The sequence below is a fragment of the Drosophila santomea genome, chromosome 3L (genome assembly GCF_016746245.2).
Source record: "Drosophila santomea strain STO CAGO 1482 chromosome 3L, Prin_Dsan_1.1, whole genome shotgun sequence".
NCBI lineage: Eukaryota > Metazoa > Arthropoda > Insecta > Diptera > Drosophilidae > Drosophila > Drosophila santomea.
In genome coordinates this window covers 3798257-3819638 of record NC_053018.2, presented here as the reverse complement: position 1 = coordinate 3819638, position 21382 = coordinate 3798257, and the positions used below count along the sequence as shown (strand labels likewise).

Sequence of the window (21382 nt, the reverse complement as noted above, 5' to 3'; positions counted from 1 at the left end):
TTCATTACACGTTTTCAATTTAGAATGCATTTCCCTTTCAAAATGTTGGAAATGCAGTTAATCCTATTGTAGGCATATTGTCTAGCAAGGGTTAAACATATTTAAAACTGATAGCTTATTGTGGTATTTTTAAATTTGATGCATTGGTCACTCTATTGCCGCAACTAGTAAATTGTTCAGTATTTAGTCAAAACATTTAAAAACATTAATAACACAACATAAATGTTGGGACACTATGGTATTTAGGCACCATCATGATGCTACAGCTGCTCTTATTCTGCCTGGCGCTCTTCATCATCGTTTATTGGTAAGTTTCGGTTGGTCTGGAGCCCCATAATTGAACCATCATCGTTATAAACATAAAAAATTAATCACTTTCCATTTTAGGGTCTTGCCCACGGGCATTAGTTGGTATTTGGTCAAGAGGTTTCGGGTCAAAGTACGGATCGGCCGCATTTCGCTGCCCTATTTGTCCCTGAAGAATGTGCACATCAGCAAGAGTGGATTTTCGGTGGTATGGATAACCTTCGAACTCTGGTTTCCATGCGATAAACACTCCCATTTTTACAGCAAATCGAGGAGGTGTGCCTGCGCAGCAGTTTCTTCACCACCGAGGTGACCAAGCTGCTCTCCATTTACATCCGCGACATTCGCATCAACAAAGACATTCACAGTCGACAGGATGACACCCAGGACACCTACGAGCTCCGGCGAACACAGACGTCGGAGGGCAAACCCTCGGAGGCGAAGGGTGTGCCAGACTTCCGGGAAACTAAGGTGCCGGCGAGCATTATCACCTTTGCCCAGTTCATGGCAGTGCACGTGAACAACATTTCAGTGGTGCTGATGAACAATGACTTTGATCCCGGATGGTTTATCCATGCCACGGCAAAGGAGCTCCATTTGGACGGGAGTATCGTGCAGAATGCTCGTGTGCTGTTGGTCAATGCAGCGCTGAGCGAAGCCCAAGCCAAGATGCTGAGGCACTGCAGCTCTCGCCGTCAATCGCTGGAGAATCTGAACAAGATTCGGCCTTGCCTGGGCGAGGTCAGCTTCGACATGACCCTGGATGCATCGCTCTTTGCCCAAGGCCCTCTGTCTATGGATGTAGGTGACATACTTGTGTCTGCAAGGCATATTTTTCATTGATATCCGTTTGCAGACCCTTAGTCTGGTGATCAACAATGCCAAATCCGTCATCCACGGCGGACTGTACGAGTTCCTTAGTGAGGCCAAGCGAAGAACATCGACCGGTCAGCAATCGCGACGCTCCACACAAGCCCTAGCGCCCTCGAAGAGGTCCTACGACAATGACAACTACGAGAAGCTGGCGCCCATTATACCAAAGAACTTTAACTTTAGCATTAAGGCAGCCACATTTTCGGCCGTCAAAGAAAACTCACAAAACGATTTTAGTGCCAAACTGCAATCGTTTCAAGTAGGTTGATATCACCACTATGAGTTAATCGATAATACTTAATGGTTTCTACACAGATCTCGGGAAAGTTTAACTCGAAAGTCACCGATGAAAAGACGTTGTTACCGTCAATGCTTGCCAAATTGGGCTTTCATCATTTAGACATTGACACCAAATATGAAAAGCTTCTCTTTGTGGAACAATTTACCATAGACTCTGTGGTAAGTAAAGACATCAATTAATTTATGACATTCCATAATATTATACCTTTCAGCTGGAAAAAGACATATTCAATTTGTATGTAAAACTGAAGACATTCCAAATCATATATAATCACAGTGAGATCTATGACTTTGTCAACAACAATTTTCTGGCCCGCCAGCGATCGAGCCCGCTGTTGATACAAAAACAGAAGTCCCTGCCGGATCACTTGGATCTGGACACCGCTGTGCAGAGTAATCTTCGGGCGAATCAGCGACGGGAGGGCGGCGTTCTCGAGTGGATTATGCAGAGAATTGTTGTTAAAGGCTGCGCAGAACTGTTTAATGTCTCACTTCTTATGAAACTGGAAGATGAGCATATTGCCATGAGTGTAAGTCACACCAGATTCCTGTTGGAGCAGATCGAGGAAAAACGAAGTAATCTCTATGAAAACAAGTTCCTCAATTTGTTGTTGAATCAGCGACAATGGAGTATGGAACTCATGGTGGAAACTCTGTGGTCAAATCTCGGCAACTCCATCAACGACACCAACAACCTCAAGAAGACTCATTCGCCTGGCTCGCCGTTTTTCCTCGGTGTGAGCTTGGTCAAGCTCTGTTCCTATGCAAACACCACTAAATTGGACATATCAGTGCACACTTTCCGCACGGAATACAGCATGCAGCTGGCGGAATTTGTGGTCAAGTCAATGGAGTGCCTTCGGCAGTACCGTGGAATAAAACCAAAGAGTATGTCGGGACAATCTCAGGCTAGACCAAATGCAGGCCTTACATTGTCCGTGCCGCCAGCACCGCCATCTACCTCACTGCGCGTGTCTGTTAAGATCAAGGATATTACGGCTTACTTTGTCAATCATCACAATGTTTATTCGCTGCTCAGTTTCTCAGAGCTGAATTTATCGCGGTCTCAAAGCCTAACCACCCTAAAGCTTGAAGAGTTTCAAATGGCCATAATGCGCTCAATGACGGCTTCTTCGCTTTGCCTCACCGACTTCTCGGACGTTTTTGCCACTTGCAAAATGATACGACTGGAACATGAGCAAGTTGAGGGGACACTGGGCAAGTTGTCCATTTACATACCCGGCAACATGGAGGCCACGTGGAACTCTAATTTGCACATGCATCTTTTAACATTAGTGCGTGATATGCAAGACTTGAAGACAGAGCTGGCTATTCCGGCTTCGTCTGTTAAGAAAACCACTCCTAAAGGAGGACTCATAGTGGAGTTGTCTGCAGAACGTAGCACCATCTTCGAAATAAAGTTTTCTGATCGCCACTCAATTCAGATCTTCGTGGAAAGCCTCTTCTTCAGCCAAAAGGAACGGTGCATCATTTATGCGGAGAATGTGTTCGTTAAGATCGATAATCAGCATATATTTACTGTGAAAGAGCTGGATCTACAATCAGTTCCACGTCTCGAGGTACTGACCCAAGAAAGACAAAACTTTCCTGGTTTTCAGCTGGCCTCCAACAAAGTGTGGGTCACCACAATTGGGTCCTTCAAAGCCATTTTCCCGTATGACCACGACTTTTATAACGCGGTCAATGGAGAGTGCACATCCCACTTCAAATGGCTAAAAATGGTTCACAACTACAAGAAGAAACCCTTTACAGTGGACTCCCCACTACCCTGTGATTTGGTTATTAAAATCAAGGAGTTCTTGCTGGAAATTAGCGACGATCCCTTTGAGGTAAAACTTCGTGATAACTATGTTCTACTAGTGGATGAATACTTGGAGAGCTTAAAGCGCAAGGCGCTCTTTGACAAGAAGATAGGCGAACTCCGCTCAGAACGTCTGTTACTGCCATCTGGAACTATCGAGAGTCTGTATGCGAACCTGGTAAAGAAGAACTCAGAGATCTACATTCAGCGATCAAAGAAGATACGAGAAAGTGGCCCAGTACGTACCCGACTGCTGGCCTGGATCATGACGGACGTGAATATAATGGCAATGGCGGACACCTCCATCCACGGGTACGATAATGTGACGCGTATTATGCGCGAGATTGATCACGAGAGTCCTTGGCCGGAGGAGGGTCTGGAGTTCTCTACACTTTGGTGCCGCGGTGTCAACATTAGCTGCACTGAATGGAAGTTTATGCTGAGGTGGGTGGATTATTATGGATATGGATTTAATATTTATAAACATTTGATTACATTTTCAGGGACTTTCCGCAGCCAATGTTTTGCGTAAAAAGCATGCGACTGTACGGAAACCTTTGTGGAGCCGAGCAAATGGGCTCCAAGCGAGCCAAGCGCGATGTGTTCATAGACGTGGGCGAACCCTTTGGTACTGATGTGATTCAGCGCAGCATGCCCTCGCTAAAATTCTACCATGATTTTGATTGCGAACTGGAGAGCTGTAGCTACGCTTTTGGAGCGTGCTGGGAACCCGTGATGGCTCAGTGCAATCTAAGTTTTGAGAAGATATCGGCTCCCTCTAAGGATCCCTCGCCCCCATTGCCATTTTGGGATAAGCTGCGATTGCTTTTACACGGTCGGTTGACTTTGATAGCCAAGCAATTTACAATACTTCTGCACGCCTCGCTCGATCCGTATAACACGACGGAGGAAATGGAGTTGACCTGGAACAATTGCGGGATTGTGCTGACAAATGCCAAGATTATGTTTAAAGGAGAACTAAATGTAAGCCTATTGCATATTATTCAAAAGTTGTTTGTATCAATTTTAATTGATAAATGCTCCTCTTTTAGGTCACTGTACGAACTGCGTCCCGCTACGACGATTGTCGCTTGCTCCATTTTCCCAATCTTAAGTTGACGATTAAGCTGAAATGGGTGTGCTTGGCTAATCCCAACGACCACCATGCTGTGATGCCCTGTGCCCCAGACAAGCTGCCAGAGTACTCCAGTAATCAAGTCCACGACTCCTTCCGCGCCTTCCGCTCACTTAATCTCAACATTTGGGTATCATTCGAGACTAAGCCTAAGGCGGGTGAAGATTTGGAAGTCGACATACCCAGCTTGGTGCTGTACGGCAGCACCTTGCGATGGTTTGAGAGTCTGCAACTTATTCTATCAGGTGTGACGCGGCCCACGCGACGAGGTCCGGTCTTTAACAACGTGAGACCGCGAAAGAAACCTCTTAGTCGGCACTACAAGAAAGCGAACCTGCAGATGTGCTTACATAAGTTTCAAGTGCTTTACTGGATGTCCCACGCCCTCCAAAAGGGATTCCAGTTGAACGGCCGGCGAGTGTCTTTCAGTTCTGAGCATTCGCTAACCCTGAATCCTATTGACGATGGGCTCATCCATCGGCCACGAGCGGATTGGTCAACGATCTACATGAACTGCGAGCTCAACGACGCAGAGATCTGGCTTAAGAGCATTCTCACCGAGAAGATGGACAGCAGCTCTGAGAACTTGGCCAGTGCAGCAGATGCCTTCAAAATCGTGAGATTCTACTTCCTAAGCGTGGCGAAGGTTTCCTATGGACGCGAGGCACTGATACCCACGACGGCTACAAGCACGGAAGAGGATGTTAAAGCGCAGTCCACAACGCCTACTCATAAGTTGGTAGTCTATGACCTCAAAGGTGCCTGGACAAAGAGCAATCGAGATGTGGCTTTTGCTCTTTTTGATTCATTCATGAAGTCACAGAAACTGAAAAACAATTTGTCCACGGAGGCGGTAAAGAGCTATCGCAAGGAAGGTCCCAACTCTGCTGTTTTAAAACATAAGCGAAGTGACAGCACCATTACCTTGTCTAGCACCAACAGCGAGGTTTTGCCAAGTGAGTTTCGTTAGGATTACTTTTAAGTTTTCTGTTCTAAAAACCTTTTTTCTAGTTTCCAACCCAAATGCATCGCTGAAAAAGGCACCCGCTCAGATTCATGCCACAGCCATGCTGCAGCAGCTCATCGCAGAGGCGGACCACAAATTCAATGTGTATAGTGATGATCATAGCACCCAATCCAGGGAACTGCAGCTTCAGGGCTTGCAGGCATGTTCCGCCCAGGATATAATCCACGAGAACTGGTCCATCAGTCTGGTGAACTCGCAAGTACTGCTAAAGGGCTGTGAGACGTCTGGCTATGTAATTATCAGTGCTGCCAAGGCTGAAATTTTGCAGCGGGAACATCGTCCAGTTTGGCGTGAGCGCTCGTTGATCTCGAAAACCACTTGGAAGGGATTGTTGGAGTGCATGCAGTACTATGCAACAGTTAGCGCGGGCGATAATAATTCCCTGTTGGAGAAGGAGATCATGTGGCTGACGGTGGACAACATTCAGGACAAGGACGAGACTGTGATCAACAACCTGCCGGACATATCACATTTGGTGGGCAGTGGGCGCAGTGTGGGCGGTGTAGTTTCAGAGACGGTTGGAGCTTTTTTGAGCGACAATTCAGGAGGGGCACAACCCGTCCAGTTGCAGCGCATTGTGTCCAAGTGTAAGTGCGAGTTCTTCTATGTGAGCTACGGCGATGCCATCGATCCAAATAGCATTACGGAGGTGCCGCCACCTCCTTCAGAGGAATTGCTATCGCCATGGGAAAAACAAGACGATCCCGTAGATGCCTTCACACTTATGCATCACGACCTGGATGTATGCACCAACTCGCTGCAGTACGCCATGATCCTGGATATTGTCAACAATCTATTGCTCTACGTCGAACCGCAGCGAAAGCAGGCGGCAGAAAAGCTCACAAGGATGCGCTTCCAGCTTCAGCTGCACTCGACGGAGGATCAAAAGCGACCCATCCAGCAGAAACAGACGGTTATCCGGAGTCTACTGATGAAGATTCGTTCGCTGGAAAAGGATACACACATGATCAGCAAAGAGCGCATTGAAGATGGCGACTCACTGGAGCTGCGTCAAGAGTACGACCACGTCCAGCAGATGATACGGGAGAGCAAGGAGGAGCTGAACACGTTTAGCGAGGACCTGGACATGATGTTGCTATGCTATAAGGAAACACAGTTGTCACAGCTCAGCAAGATATCGAACGTGCGCTCCGACGAGTCGGTGACCATGGTGCGGACCAATGAGATCTGCTTCAAGCGTGCCCAGTGGCGGCTTACTGAAACGGATGGACAGATTGGCATAGCGGATCTGGTCCTTAGTGCTTTTCTATACACCAAGAAGTCCAAGAGTGACGATTCGGTGGAGCATCTGCTGGAGCTGGGCAACATACGCATGGAGAATCTTTTGCCACGAGAAATCTATCGCGATGTTTTGCTGGCCACTGAAATCCAGAAAGACATGCCCGTTGACACCCACAAGCGGGTGCTTCGTATTTTCTGCCGTGAAAAAGCTCCAGTGGGCGGCATATCCGTGAAGGAGCATTTCGAGATTAATGTGGCTCCGATTACAATTGCCATTACGAAAAAATTCTACAGCACCATGCTGAAGTTTTGTTTCCCGGACCGCGATGCCTCCGAAACGGAGGTTAGTGACGAGCTGGATGACAACGCCTCAACGAGTTCGGCGTCCACAACGAATTTACAGGCCAAGTCATCGACATCTTCGTCGACCAAACGCTCGGGCAAGGGAAAGAAAGGTGCCAAAGACTCGGAGTTCTATGTAAAGATCGAAAAAGATGACGTGGAGAAGATGAAGGAGCGCGCCGAGAAAAACAAGCTGTTTATCTACATCAAGATTCCCGAAGTGCCTGTGCGCGTCAGCTACAAGGGTAACAAGGAGAAGAATCTAGAGGACATCACAGACTACTCACTAGTCATACCTACGCTGGAGTATCACAATGTTACATGGACCTGGCTGGATTTGCTTCTGGCCATGAAGTCGGTGAGCCGGCGGGTGATATTCTCGCAGGCCATCAAACAGAAGTTACATATCCATCAGCGCCAACCGATTTTGTCCGCAGGCGAACGAGCGACCCCGCAAGAAGCAGAGGATAAGGCTGTGATGTTGTTCGGAAATCGTTTATTGGTAAGTTAACTAAATCTCGAAGATAATGAAGAAGTATAACTCAATGATCTGTGTATTTGCAGAACGAAAACCGTACCCAGAAAAGGGGTGTGTTCAAGTTTGCCTCGAGCGGAAAAAGATCCGGAAATGATTGAAATGTTTGTGCTCTTTCAACGATATTTGTATGCTTTATTTATTAATTACTGTACGTTCAAAGGATGTACGAAAATATGTGCAACTTGCGGTACTGACCAGGACTTAGCACTGCTTATCTAAAACGCCGTAATCAACTAACAATAATGTCGAGTGCGTCTTGGCCCGTTTAACAATACATTATACAATACAATCACACACACTCTCAAGTATTACGCTATGTAACTCTCTAAATATAGCTATTTATGTATGTATGTTTGTTGTTAGCAATAAAGAGGGAGTAGGCGTAGTTAATTTTTACACACCAGTGATATTTGTAAACTTTAAAACACTTAAAATAAAGCGGCATTATATCAGTATCAACCCTACTTGTTCTGTTGCTTCAGAGGTGGCTGGGGGATTGAAATAAATTAGAATCGAAATATATTTGAACATGTGTGACCACTTACCAGCACAAAGACTCGTTTGGGCAGTGCACGCTGCACCAACTCGTCGAGCAAGGCATTCTGGCTGTCTTTCTTTTGCGGATCGGCCTTGGTATTGTACTCCAGACTCAGCACTGGTAACTCTTGCCAGCCCACTTGCAGTGGATACAGGTTGTAGACCAGTTCCTTTTCCTCGTAGGCCATTATGGATATGTCCAGCTGGAACGATAAACACGTTAATTTGGAAAAGACAAAAAGAGTTTCATAAAAAATACCAACCTGCTTGTGACCCGAGCATATGAAGTTATCCGTCTTGCTGATACTGAGGTTGGCTATCAGGTGAAGCACATGCGTTGTGGGATTCTTCAGCACCACCTTAAAGGCCATGGGCATTTTCACGAACATCTTCTCCTCGATGGTGCAGTAGATATTAAGCGGTGGCTCTGCAATATGTAAGCCACGGATCACAAACTTGGACTCGTTCTCCTCCTTGCCATTGACCCGTCGCCAGCGAATGCAGAACACTCCAAAGATGGGCACAGTAGTGGGATTACCCTCCAACGTGTAGATACCCTTGATAAAGCCGCGGCAGTGTCCCGTGCCCTGGACAGCTTCCAAAGCCTTGTTGTATATGAGCCTAGTGGTTTTGATTCCCTCTTGGGTATTTATTGCTTCCTCAGCCACGTTGACATCATCCGACTGCATCGAGTTGCTCATCACCCCAGCATTGGCTACCTGCAGTGCATTGGACACAGCCGAATTGCTGTTTATGATGGTCATGGTGGTGGGTATCTTGGTCACCAGACTCTTGCTCATATAGGCACTCATTCCGGCTGGCGGTGTGGGAGCTTGGGGCTCCTCTGTGGCTGGTTTAAGTGCGGGCCTGATAAACTTACTAGCTACCGCCTTGCCCTCCAATTTGCCGCGGTGATCGAGATCTCGGGCAGTCGTCCAGTCACGCAGAGTGGCATTCGTCCGGAGGACTATCACGCTTTCCAGTTGCTCACCGGCGCTGTACTTGTTGGTGTATTTCTTTTGCTTAAAGCTGTAGTTAGATTGCACTAGGTTGTGATCCTGCAAGGAAACGATATTTGGCAATGACCTTATGACCTTATTGTATTTTGAATATTCTAAAGTACGCTTACACATATAAAGAAGCTGTCTAGTATCTCCACATCGTCCACGGCCACCACTTCGGTGTTGGCTCTGAGCAAAAAGTTCTCGCCACGATACACCTGGTTCAACGGCTTCCTATCCATCGTGTAGAAGCGTGCGGTGAACTTAAAGTCACCATAGCATCGCACAGTGAGCGTATCCTCTCGTGACTTTCTCAATCGCGTCTCATCCAGATACTCGATCTGCACCGGCGAAATGGCAGCCACGCTCTGGACCACACTCTTCACCTCGTGATCGGGCGTAGATTCCGAGCTGTTCGGGGCTGTGCTCACCCGGGCATTGGTGCCAACTCCTCCTGGTCCGCGATCAACATCCAAAGTGTAGCTTAACCTCTGTTGAAGCTTGATCTCCGCCTCAGTCAGACTGAAGATATAGAAGGTGGCCGTGTTGCTCCCGTGGGCGGACAGCTCGCCCACGTCTATTTGGATCTGGGAGTGCAGCTTTTGGCGTCCCGGTGAGATATCCGTGGTGAGGAATACTGCAAGTTGCAAAAAAAAAAAATGTTAATTGATTAATGAATGTCACACATTTTAAACATTGAACCAAACTATGTGATATCTTATCTTATAGTCGGAACTCCCAACACAATGAGAGTAAATGTGTTCCCACCGTTCGTTATCCATTTCCCAAACCCAAAGCAAACACCATCGAGTGGGAACAGTTCTCTCTACTTCCTCGTAGTAGCCCCCATACCTCACCAAGTTCATTGCCGTGTGTAAACATCGAAGAACAGGTGTTTTTGTAAGTGGGTTCTCGTTGAGAAAGGTCAGTATTGCTCAGCTCTATAAATGATTCTGCTATGCATTTCGTCGTTCTAGTCACCCGAAGTTCACATTACAGACGAGTCGATATCGAGATGCAAGGTATGCTGCTGCCGCTGATGTTTTGGATGACTTGGATTCCGGAGTCTGCGGCAGAGGAGCTGCCATCGCTAAGCCGTAACCCACGTATTGTGGGTGGCCATCCGAGCGGTGTGTGGAACCAGCCGCACGTGGTTAACATCCGGCGACGTGGGAACTTCGAGTGCGGCGGTTCCCTGGTCACTCCACACTGCGTCTTGACCGCCGCCCACTGCCTTAAAGATGGCAAGCCATCGGATTTTGTGGTTCGTGGCGGGGTGACCTATCTGAGTGATATGCGTAACTCTCGCTATGTGAGAAAAATACTGCTGCCATCGGCCTACAGCCGCACCACATTGGACAACGACGTGGCGCTCCTGCAGCTTCAGCAACCGTTTCAAGCCTCCATTGCCAAGCCCATCTCCTTGGCCGTGAGGCCTCCGCGTTCCGGATCTTTTGTCCGGGTGTCCGGCTGGGGATTAACCGACTCGAGTTCTACGTCGCTGCCCAATCAGCTGCACAGTGTCCATGTGCAAGTGATGCCGCAACGGGAGTGTCGGGATTTGTATCGTGGCTACCGGAACATCACAGCCAGCATGTTCTGTGCCTCCGTGCCGGGATTAAAGGATGCATGTGCCGCGGACTCGGGCGGTCCAGTGGTCAATTCACATGGTTTCCTTGTGGGCGTCGTGTCGTGGGGCAGGGCAAATCGGTGTGCCGCCAGGGATAGTCCCGGAGTATACTCCGATGTGAGCTACCTGTCCGACTGGATAGCGGATAATATGCACAGCTACTGCTAGCTCCGCCTAGATTAATCGCTGTATTAATCAGTATTAGATTAGTTAACCCTGATCGTTGACGTCACCTGGAGCTGGAATGCCATTGAAGTGGCAATGCCTGCCATTGTGACCCGCAGAGTGCTGTTTGCTCAGGTGATTTTTCGATGTTTTGCCGAATATCCGGCCATAAAAGCCGGGGCAAGGTCATAACCACAACAGTTCACAGCGAGATGCTTTGGCGCTGGGAGTATCTTATTCTGGGCATGCTGCTCTTGGTCGAGCTCACCCAACTGGGTGAAGCCGTGGCAACCAACCAGCAAAGGAGAAACAGGAGACTGAGAAACGCCAACGGAGCAAAGAAGTTGGCGGGCAGAAAAAACGGAACCGGAAACAGAAGCAATCGCAACCAAGCTGCTGCGAGGAAACTCAACGCGAAGGGCGTTAACCAAAACAAAAAGGCCGCCACATCGTCCAAGATTCAGTCCAGGATTGTGGGTGGCACCAGCACCACCATTTCCACCACGCCCTACATTGTCCAGTTGCGTCGAGGCTCGAATCTGTGTGGTGGTTCCATCGTCGAAAAACAATGGATTCTAACTGCCGCCCATTGTGTCCAGGGATACAGTGCCTCCGACTTCACGGTGCGCGCTGGAACCACTACTTTGGATGGCAGTGATGGCGTCACTCGCGCCGTGACTTCCATTCACGTGGCGCCCAAGTTCACCACGAAGAAAATGAACATGGATGCCGCTTTGCTGAAGCTGAACCAAACCCTGACGGGCACAAATATCGCAACCATTTCCATGGGCAGCTATCGACCAAAGGCCGGCGCAAGGGTACGCATTGCAGGATGGGGTGTGACCAAGGAAGGTGGCACCACGGCATCCAAGACCCTGCAGACCGCACAGGTGAGGGTGGTCAGGCAGCAGAAGTGCCGGAAGGACTACCGCGGTCAGGCTACCATCACCAAGTACATGCTCTGTGCACGCGCTGCTGGCAAGGATTCGTGCAGCGGAGATTCCGGCGGCCCAGTGACCAGGAACAACACGCTCCTGGGCATCGTGTCCTTTGGTTATGGTTGCGCTAGAGCCGGCTATCCAGGCGTTTACACAGCCGTGTCTGCGATCCGCCAGTGGGCTACAAAAGTCATGGCCAACAATTGAGCATCGCAAGTTAAAGCGATACAAGTTTCGAACTAACCTAGATCTTAAGGTCGTTGAAAGCTATTTGCCACATAATAAATGTTTGTTAACTAAACACGATCGTTCATTACTTTTTGCAATATGGTATTTTAAAATAGATTATATAACCGAGGAAGGCCCACATGATCATCAGATATATCTTGACGCAGGAAACGTTAGCCTCGCTTATAAATACATATATTTAACCAATAGAAAGATATGAAACATTGGAAATAAACACTCTGATGTCAATAAGTGGGTTTTGCAGAATAGATAAACAGCTTCCTTATATAAATGCAATGCAAACAGTTGAAGAACTCTCTATCTAAAAATTGTTATTAATAATAATTAGCTCATAAATATCAGATCTCCATGATTAAGAACACCTTAAGGTAGATGTCAAAAATTGTTGTACATTTATAAGGTAAACATTATTTGAATATGCTGTTTATGAAAACCATAAGTTTTTTTAATAAACACTAGAGATTACCCTCGACTATCAGATACCCGTTACTGAGCTCTATAGTTCCTGAGATCGAGGCGTTCAAATACAAATCTCAAATGTGAGCGTTTCCGTTTTAATATCTTTGACTGCGAGTTAATTAAACTTCCCAGCAAAGATGTTTGATTGAACAATTGTGCAAATGTTAGTCTTGTTCCGCCCGGATTTACATAATAAATAATCAAGTTTCAGCTCCATAACGGAATAGTTGGATAACCACAATGATTGCCCGGTGTCTGGCTCCGCTGTTCCTTGTTCAGATATTGGGATTTCCCACAGCTTCGGACGCACATCCCGACAGCGTGGAGATACAGCCCCGCATCATTGGTGGTCATGTGTCCAGCATCAAGCAGGAGAAGTATCTCGTACAGGTTACCACATCCGAGGAGCTGTGTGGCGGATCATTGGTTAAGCCCCGTTGGGTTATCACTGCGGCTCACTGCGTTTACAACAAGAACAAAGATGACTTCAAGATCTATGGTGGTGCCTCCAATCAGGCTGGTCCATACGCCGTCATTCGCACTGTGGACTACATGGCGGTTCGTCCGGATTTCAATAGCAAAACCCTCAATATGGATGTGGCTGCCCTGCGCTTGAGTTCTGATATGACCGGCGCTAACATAGAGACCATAGCGTTGGCATCACAATCCGTTCCAGCTCGCGTTTTGGTCAAGGTCTCGGGTTGGGGTTACCTAGCTGCCGATGCGACAAAGACTGCCGAGCGGGTGCACAGTGTCCTGGTGCCCATGTGGTCACGCGCCTCCTGCGTCTCTGCATTCAAAGGGATCCATCGCATTACCCGCTCCATGGTGTGCGCTGCCAAGCCGTATAAGAAGGATTCCTGTGATGGCGACTCGGGCGGACCTTTGGTGTATCGCGGCCAGCTGGCGGGGATCGTATCCTTTGGGTATGGGTGTGCCTCCGCTTTGCCTGGCGTTTACACCAGTGTGCCTGTGATCCGGGATTGGTTTCTGCGCGTCGTGGAAGAGCATTCCTGAGTGTAATCTTAAGCCATAGCTTTAAGGGTCAATAAATAGTTCAAGTTTATCTGAAGCCAATTAACTGGGGAATGCGGGAAGTAATAATATAAATATAAACATGCTTCCAGGCTTACACTTCCGTAGACCATGTTAAGGCTTCTTATTGGACTAGCACTGCTCCATCAACTGGAGGGCAGCACCCTCTTCACTCTTCGTCAGGGTAAAATCTTCGGAGGAAAGTCAGCGTCGGTGAAAGAACATTCCTTCCTGGTCAATCTTCGACGCGGTGGCAAGTTCCGTTGCGGTGGCGTCATAATCTCGCCCAGCTGTGTTCTCACAGCGGCTCATTGCCTGGAGGGACGACATCAACAGCTCCGGGACTTGACCTTACATGCCCAACAACAGTGCCTTGGCGATGAGACGCCGCCGGAGCATGTGCGTTCGGCCTGGTATGTCGGTGTAGCACCAAACTACTGCCATCAACGCGGATTGGACTCCGATGTGGCGGTGATTCGATTGAGTCGTCCCTTTGACATCGCCGGCAATGCGAGTCTGGTGAAGATCGACTTCAATGACCTGCCACCGCATTCCAATCTCACGGTTCTCGGTTGGGGAGCGATCAACGAGCAGGGTCACAATTGGAACCAGTGCTTGCAGGTGGCCAATGTTAGGCTCATCTCGCAGAGGGAGTGCATCCAATCGATGGGATCAGGACAGCAGAAAGTGACGACCAACATGTTTTGTGCACTAGGTGAAAACGCGAGGGATGCCTGTCAAGGCGACTCCGGCGGACCTACAATCCACGCTGGTCACTCCGTGGGCATAGTATCCTGGGGCTACGGATGTGGCAGAGGCTATCCAGGCGTCTACACCCGCCTCAGCAGTCCAGCGATTACGTACTGGCTGAAGAGCTTCATCGAGCGACATTGCTAAAGATCTAGCAATCATTTGGTTTAACCTTTAACCCAATAAATAGTTAATAACGCAGTTATTCCATGCAATTGAGAGCTCTTTCCGAATGCCAAATAATAGTCTCATTAGTACAATTTCCGGAGCAGGTGCGAGCCAATAACAGCATCATTATCACTTTGCAAACTAGAGAGCACTATACATAGTAGCTGTCAGTCTGGACACGCCATGGTTGGCCTGTGGTTGCTCTGGTGGCTCTGCCATTTGGCACTCGTAATTCCCAGCTCCTCCAGCCAGACGCGCATTGTGGGCGGCAAGGAGACAACTATTTCGGAGGTTCCGTACCTGGTTTACCTGCGGCAAAGTGGTAACTTTATCTGCGGTGGATCCCTTATCTCCACCAGAGTAGTCCTAAGTGCAGCGCATTGTGTTTATGGCTCCCAGCCGGATGACTACACGATCCACGCCGGCGCCAGTCGTTTGGACCAAGAGGCTCCAGTGGTTCGCAATGTTGCTATGTTCCACACATCGCCCAGCTACTCTGCCACCAACTTCGACATGGACGTTGCTTTGTTGGCGCTGCAGGAGGCCGTTTTCCTAATCCCCGGTCAAATCGCCACCATAAGTCCGTGTCGCAATCCGCCGGAGGGTAATGCGTATGCCAGGATCAGTGGTTGGGGAGTGACCCGCGAGAACAACCGGCAGCCTGCCGAACAGGTCCGCACTGCCATGGTGCGCGTGCTTCCAGGAGCGGAATGTAAGCTCTCATATTCCGGATATGGCCAATTAAGCGATTCTATGCTATGTGCCGCCGTGCGCGGTATCCGCGATTCCTGCTCCGGAGATTCCGGAGGTCCTTTGGTCTACCGCGGTCAGGTTTGTGGCATTGTCTCGTGGGGATTCGGCTGCGCCCGACCTGCTTTTCCAGGTGTTTACACCAATGTGGCTAGCGCAAGGGTGCATGACTTTATAGAACAAACTCTACGCAGGATTGGCAACTAAGATAGATATGGAATGTGCTTGTTGAGTTGGAATTTGTATTAATCATCTAATTACATTTTGATCCGACTGTTTTGATCCGAATTATTTCGAAAACTATTAGACCTTGACAAATCGTTTCCTTATTAATTTGGGTTTCATGATCGAAAATGGGCTAAAAGCAATACTATCAAAATAAAACTAGAATGGCACGAGGATCTTTTAAAAATACAGTTTAATCGACAATTATTCAATCAACTAATTTGTGGGATTGAATGAACGGCAGAAGGTCGGTAAGAGCGCCTAGATCACCCACATAAAGCCAGATTGCACAGCACTTTTTGTTGTGCTTCAATTTCTCATGGCAAATACGCTGATGGAATCCGGCGATAAGCCACACAAAATGGTTTATTAAAATAATTATTATTTGCGCAATAAAATAATATGTGTGCTGTTTAATGATTGTTTCCTAGGAGGCATATAAATCGGAGCACACAGCCGCGCGATTCGACTCGGAACAGCGACTCGCAGCTGGCCAGCGATTTGGAAACTCGGTTGGTAGTTACAGCTACCGGATACGGCAAATATCGTGGGATGGAGTGAGCTGATGGCGACGCTATGGCTCGTGCTCCACCTGATCCCACTTTGCTGGGCGGCCAGCAACGAGGCAAACAGTCGGATTGTGGGCGGTGTACCGGTGGACATTGCCAGTGTGCCCTACTTAGTGAACCTGCGCATTGGTGGACGCTTCATATGCGGCGGTTCATTGGTTACCCCCCAGCATGTTGTCACCGCTGCTCACTGTGTCAAGGGAGTTGGCGCTTCTGGTATGTTAGTCGTCGCCGGGGCAACGAGTCTTACGGAGACGGGTGTAAGAAGTGGTGTGGATAAGGTTTATACCCCAAAGGCCTACAACACCCGCACCCTTGCAATGGATGTGGCTGTTTTGAAACTAAAAGCTCCCATCAGCGGTCCCAAAGTGAGCACCATTGAGCTGTGCAATTCCAGCTTTAAGGCAGGTGATCTCATCAAGGTCTCCGGCTGGGGACAAATCACGGAGCGTAACAAGGCAGCTTCAATGCAGGTGCGCAGCGTGGATGTGGCGCTCATTCCACGAAAGACCTGCATGAGTCAGTATAAGCTGCGCGGAACCATCACGAACACCATGTTTTGCGCCTCAGTGCCGGGCGTCAAGGATGCCTGCGAAGGCGACTCCGGAGGACCGGCCGTCTATCAGGGTCAACTATGCGGAATTGTCTCCTGGGGCGTTGGATGCGCACGAAAAAGTTCACCGGGAGTCTACACGAATGTCAAGACTGTTAGAAGCTTTATCGACAAGGCTTTGGGCATGTGAAAGCAACTAGTACAATTAACTTAATTCTAATGACTAGATTTCTCAATCAAATTGAAATGTAATATTTTCCGCTTATATAAGTATCATTACATTTTATCTCTTACTCACCACTGTTTCGGAGACCCACGGGAATACTAATGTGCACGCCCACATTCTGCAGATAGACATTGTATGGATTGCTGACAGTGGTCACAACAGGATAGTACTCGTTGACCAGCATTTTTGTAGCCACAACTTCCTTTTCCTCATTCGAACCGTTATCATGTCCATGGCCAAGGTTTGTTTGCGTGTTCAAATGAAAGCTGGAATAGAAGACCGTGATTAGTAGAGCATCAAATGCGCTGGTTGCATGCGATTGTCCGGAAATAAATCTCAGTTTCCGTTACCAATCGCTTTGACCTACGTGGGCGCAATGTAGCAAATGGGATTGATCGTCACGTTGTCATCGAGATCGCGGCTGCGCGTGTGATGCCGGAACAGCTGCCGTGAGTAGTTGGAGCTGCACGTGAGTAGGGCGGCTACCTGGTCAGTGCCCATGTGGGCCTCCAGCCGGACGATGCGCAGTTGAGTGTTCTCGTGGAACTGCTGTGCTTCGGTGCTGCAGAAAAGCTGGTAGTAGGAGCCGGGCTCCAATCTCATATTCTTTTCAAAGTTTTTGGGCTCCGCTGGCTGAGTTTCCAATTGCTCCTCATCCGGCTGCTTTTGGCCACGTAGCTGCGTGAGGCTGGGAAAGCAGAAATACTTGAGTGCCTCCAGTTTGTAGCTGTTGTGGGGATTCCCCGCATCGGCTAGAATTACATGGAAGCCGCGTATCCTCAATGGAACATCCGTGAGCACACTAAGCAGATGAACAAATAAGTAACTGCATATTTCTTATATTATAATGAAAACTAATCTTACCGCACTATCAGTTGCAACTGCAGCAAGTCGTCGTTGTTCAACTGAACCCGCTCAAATGTGGCACACATTTCCACTACATCGTTGACCTTATCTAAATCAATTTGAATGGGCGATTTCACGCTGGCCAGCGCAGTAGTCCACAACGCCTGCGCCTCGGGCGTTAACTGAGTTTTCGGCATGGGTGGCACGCCTTGAAACACCTGCCAAAGGTTCTCCAATATCAGAATTCCCTCCGACTGCTCGCCTTGATGACGCAAAGACAATGCTTCAACGCTGCATGCAATGTAGTCAGCTACAGAGCCCGAGAGCAACGAACAACGAAGTGTTTTAAGCAAAACATCAGTGAATATCGTGGACCATTTCTCTTGACGATAATCGGGCAGCATTAAGGAATACAAACTTGAAAAAGAAATTCAATTAATTTTTTGGCAACGGTACACATAAAACTATCTTACGTCAAAGCCTTGGCATGATCCCCGCTCTTCAGGTACTCCTCGGCCATGTCGACAGCTAGTTTCTTTCGAAACCTGAGGCACTTGTAAATTTTAAACTGGGCCATGGCCTGGCTGAGCAGAGCTATGATTCCGGCTGAATGGTTATAGCTGCGCTCCTGATCACATAACTGCATATTGGCTTGTTGCTCGGCCACCAAATCGCCCGTCTTTACCGCTCGGATTCCGAAAAACTCTGTGTACAGGGACAACGGATTCTGAATCGTTGTGGGTGTAGCTTCTGCAGAGGATTGAATCGCAGCATAGGCCTCCAGAGCTGCATCCCGCCGCTTCATCACATATTCAGCTGCTTTGTGGTAATAGATTCCAGGGTGTTGCGTCTGTAGGGCGGGCAGTCCGTTCTTGATGGCCTCGCAAAACAGCTCAGCGAATACGGAATGTCTGCAATGAAGTGTTTGTTAATTAGGATATCTAAAGGAGTGCTAAGGGTCGGCATTACTGAGTGCTTAACCAGGCGTGATGCTCAAAGGCCAGATCCTTGAAACCGACTCGAGACTTGTATTTCTCCACATGGATAATAAACTGGTTAATGGCATCCCTCGGAGTCTTTAGCTTAAACATGAGCCGACAGATCTTATAGTTTAAAAATCCTGCCAGAGTCTTAATCTCCAGGCAATTGCCGTCATTGATGCGTATCTCGTCCAGATTGGCATAGGCTTGGAAATAGTGCCTGCGAGGAAATAAAGATTATTTAAATGCAAAAGAAAAGTCTTAAAAAGGACATACTTCTGTCCGGTGCTGAAATCTTGGCGCATCTCCGCCACGAATCCCAATTTAAACTGGTGGCGGATCTTCAACGATGTGTGCGCCGCCGTTAGCTGATCCCGATGGTTGCGTATCCGTTTGGACATGAGGGCGTAATAGGACTGAGCCATATCCAAGAACGCGGACTCCAGACGCAGGGCGTAGCCTGTGAGATGCTCTGTATGGGGGAGTATGAACAGCATCTTGCTGGTTATTCCACAAGCGTTTGTCAAACTGGCGGCTCGCTCTGCAGCCAGCAGATCTTCGCCAGGTGGAAGCGGTGCTGCCCTTTGCAGCAGCACCAGGCACAGCCGTGTATTTCTCTCTTGCAGGGCGTTTTTTAGGGCCTGCACAATTGCCGCACACTGCACCTGCTTCTCCGTCCACTGCAGATCGTTCCACTCCATATCTTGGAACAGCACCACCACCGAGGGCAGGACGTGCAGGTGCTTCAGCATCCAGTTCCGCTTGAGTATGCCCTTTGGGTGGTACCACTCGTAGTTGGCCCGCTTGGGCTTGGCCACCGGAAACTCATAGTTGGGTGGTAGCAGCTTGTACTGCACGGCAGCCCGGTCGGCGGCCTTGCGCTGCAGACTGCCGCTGAACGCCTCCCAAACGGCCTTGTGCACCGACACCCGGGCCGTGTCCAGCCCACAGAAGCCAACCAGCGGCTGCGGAGTCACGAGCAGCTCCGATGGCAGGGCGGTGGTGTCCATCGTCATGGTTCCGGCCGCTCCTGCTCAGAATTGGATGAGATCGATCTCTTCGTCGCCAACTGCCACTCCTCTCCTGCGCTGCAATTGATGATCTTCTCCAGCTACGTCGTCTAGGTGTGACCGTCTTGCTTAAAGGCTATGTGACTCAGTGCGACCGTGCGATGCTCCTACAATAACGGTTACAAATAGCTAGATAATGTAAAAATACATACATGTAATGTATAAACTATTCATGTTCAAATGATTGTATTCATGATATCTTTGTGCAATTATTAACTTATATAAAATAAATCCTTACATAGGAAGAGAAATCATTATATTAGTATTAACAAGGCCTGTATTTTAAAAATGTTTAATAAACTCCAGGTTGAATGGTACTCTGCATCCCTGGCAGCCATCGTTTGCAGCCCTGCCCAATGCAGCCCTGGCAGTATACGTGTCGTGTCGTCGCTTTCTCATTCGTTTTGTTATTTTTGGGCTGAGAGGTACGGTGTTTTCTCGGGCAACTGCAAAGCCACAGCTTGTTCGGTTTCATTTTAAAGTGATCAATTGCACGCAAGCTGCAGCTCAACCAATTAACAATCAATTAATTTACGAATTTCAGTGCAATTGTGCTTCACAACTACAACACAAGAAAATGGCTCCACCACAGAGAATGCGCGTCGCCAACGAGAAGGCCAGCAAATATGTGACAATGCGTGGCAATGTACCCAAATCTTCGGTAAGTTTCACTTAAAACTATTAGTTGAAACCACTCTGATTAGGGGAAAGGTGAGATAACAGCGAAATTGCGATTAGAATTGCTCGATAATCAATGGTGAAAAGTGCCACGCCGTCATTGATTTTATTATTGGTCATATGTATGCATGTTTGTATGTGTGCGGAGGCTGGCGTGTGTATGAGAGTGTTATCGGCACTTCTGGAAATTCTGATTAGATGTTGCCATCCCATCGACGATTTCCACTAATCTCTTAATGCAATATACATTATACCCACCAAATATACAAGGAGTCAAAGCTAATCTGAACTATTCTACTTTGCAGAAAACGAAAGAGGGACAATATCCCGTGGGTCCATGGCTCCTGGCGCTGTTCATCTTTGTGGTCTGCGGCTCTGCCATATTCCAGATCATTCAGTCGATACGCGCCGCGTAAGGAAAAGCTCCAGCTCGCATAAGATAAACAGAGAGCAGCCGCATCTGGAGGAAGATAATAGACCTTTCCGGAACCTCCACTTGCTACTACTAACACCTTCCCTAGCTGAATAGTCCCCGGCAACGTGTGCAACCAGAGGATGACCCCAAACCACTTGGCTTTATTTTCGTGTCTGCAATATCTACTCCTATAAAAACACACACAAATTTTAAGTCCATTTAAAGCATTTTGCATTAATTAATTTAACTGTAAGCTCTGCAATGTGCATTCCTGCAATTCTCTCCTAAGCACTCACACAACAAAATCAACTGAATAATGATCCCCGATCATTTATAGGCGATAAATGCATTTTTAAGATGCTTCTCGGCGCAGTTTTAAATAGTGCAAAGTGTTAAAGCGTTGTTTTCTAATGCAAAGACGAGTAGAGAAGAAACTATGAGTACATAACAATGATGAATATATGATAATTTTTTACCTAATCAAATTTTGTTTTAGTACCTGGGGTTTTCTTTAAATCTGGGCCTAAGGAAACTTTTTACTCCGTTTAAATAA

At 48.0% G+C, this 21382-nt stretch overlaps 9 protein-coding genes across 9 annotated transcripts; 8 read left to right on the top strand and 1 right to left on the bottom strand.

Annotated features, from left to right (window-relative positions):
- The first annotated feature begins 151 nt into the window (after positions 1-151).
- Positions 152-7988, top strand: LOC120449942 (protein KIAA0100). Its single transcript, XM_039632643.2, has 10 exons — positions 152-307; positions 388-514; positions 571-1107; positions 1163-1438; positions 1495-1638; positions 1692-3745; positions 3805-4285; positions 4354-5392; positions 5448-7549; positions 7612-7988. Exons 1-10 carry the CDS (start codon positions 255-257, stop codon positions 7681-7683), a joined length of 6885 nt encoding a protein of 2294 aa, XP_039488577.1. The 5' UTR covers positions 152-254; the 3' UTR covers positions 7684-7988.
- Positions 7692-19811, bottom strand: LOC120449943 (trafficking protein particle complex subunit 11). Its single transcript, XM_039632644.2, has 10 exons — positions 18943-19811; positions 18656-18886; positions 18160-18597; positions 17705-18103; positions 17208-17642; positions 16913-17106; positions 9252-9760; positions 8386-9180; positions 8131-8325; positions 7692-8073 (listed from the first exon to the last, which is right to left on the bottom strand). Exons 1-10 carry the CDS (start codon positions 19680-19682, stop codon positions 8047-8049), a joined length of 3963 nt encoding a protein of 1320 aa, XP_039488578.1. The 5' UTR covers positions 19683-19811; the 3' UTR covers positions 7692-8046.
- On the top strand, positions 10130-10921 carry LOC120449946 (trypsin alpha-3). The gene has a single exon (XM_039632647.1). The coding sequence runs from the start codon at positions 10139-10141 to the stop codon at positions 10919-10921; it is 783 nt and encodes a 260-aa protein (XP_039488581.1). The 5' UTR covers positions 10130-10138.
- LOC120449944 (trypsin delta) lies at positions 11065-12063 on the top strand. Its single transcript, XM_039632645.1, has one exon. It carries the CDS (start codon positions 11065-11067, stop codon positions 12061-12063), a length of 999 nt encoding a protein of 332 aa, XP_039488579.1.
- LOC120449947 (trypsin alpha-3) lies at positions 12616-13610 on the top strand. Its single transcript, XM_039632648.1, has one exon. It carries the CDS (start codon positions 12805-12807, stop codon positions 13579-13581), a length of 777 nt encoding a protein of 258 aa, XP_039488582.1. The 5' UTR covers positions 12616-12804; the 3' UTR covers positions 13582-13610.
- Positions 13694-14564, top strand: LOC120449945 (trypsin alpha-3). Its single transcript, XM_039632646.2, has one exon. It carries the CDS (start codon positions 13711-13713, stop codon positions 14494-14496), a length of 786 nt encoding a protein of 261 aa, XP_039488580.1. The 5' UTR covers positions 13694-13710; the 3' UTR covers positions 14497-14564.
- Positions 14640-15535, top strand: LOC120449948 (trypsin beta). Its single transcript, XM_039632649.1, has one exon. It carries the CDS (start codon positions 14701-14703, stop codon positions 15472-15474), a length of 774 nt encoding a protein of 257 aa, XP_039488583.1. The 5' UTR covers positions 14640-14700; the 3' UTR covers positions 15475-15535.
- LOC120449949 (seminase) lies at positions 15726-16868 on the top strand. The gene has a single exon (XM_039632651.1). The coding sequence runs from the start codon at positions 16058-16060 to the stop codon at positions 16802-16804; it is 747 nt and encodes a 248-aa protein (XP_039488585.1). The 5' UTR covers positions 15726-16057; the 3' UTR covers positions 16805-16868.
- Positions 19812-20030: 219 nt separating the features above from the next.
- On the top strand, positions 20031-21309 carry LOC120449794 (stress-associated endoplasmic reticulum protein 2). Its single transcript, XM_039632438.2, has 3 exons — positions 20031-20161; positions 20281-20397; positions 20720-21309. Exons 2-3 carry the CDS (start codon positions 20314-20316, stop codon positions 20828-20830), a joined length of 195 nt encoding a protein of 64 aa, XP_039488372.1. The 5' UTR covers positions 20031-20161; positions 20281-20313; the 3' UTR covers positions 20831-21309.
- The last annotated feature ends 73 nt before the right edge of the window (positions 21310-21382 follow it).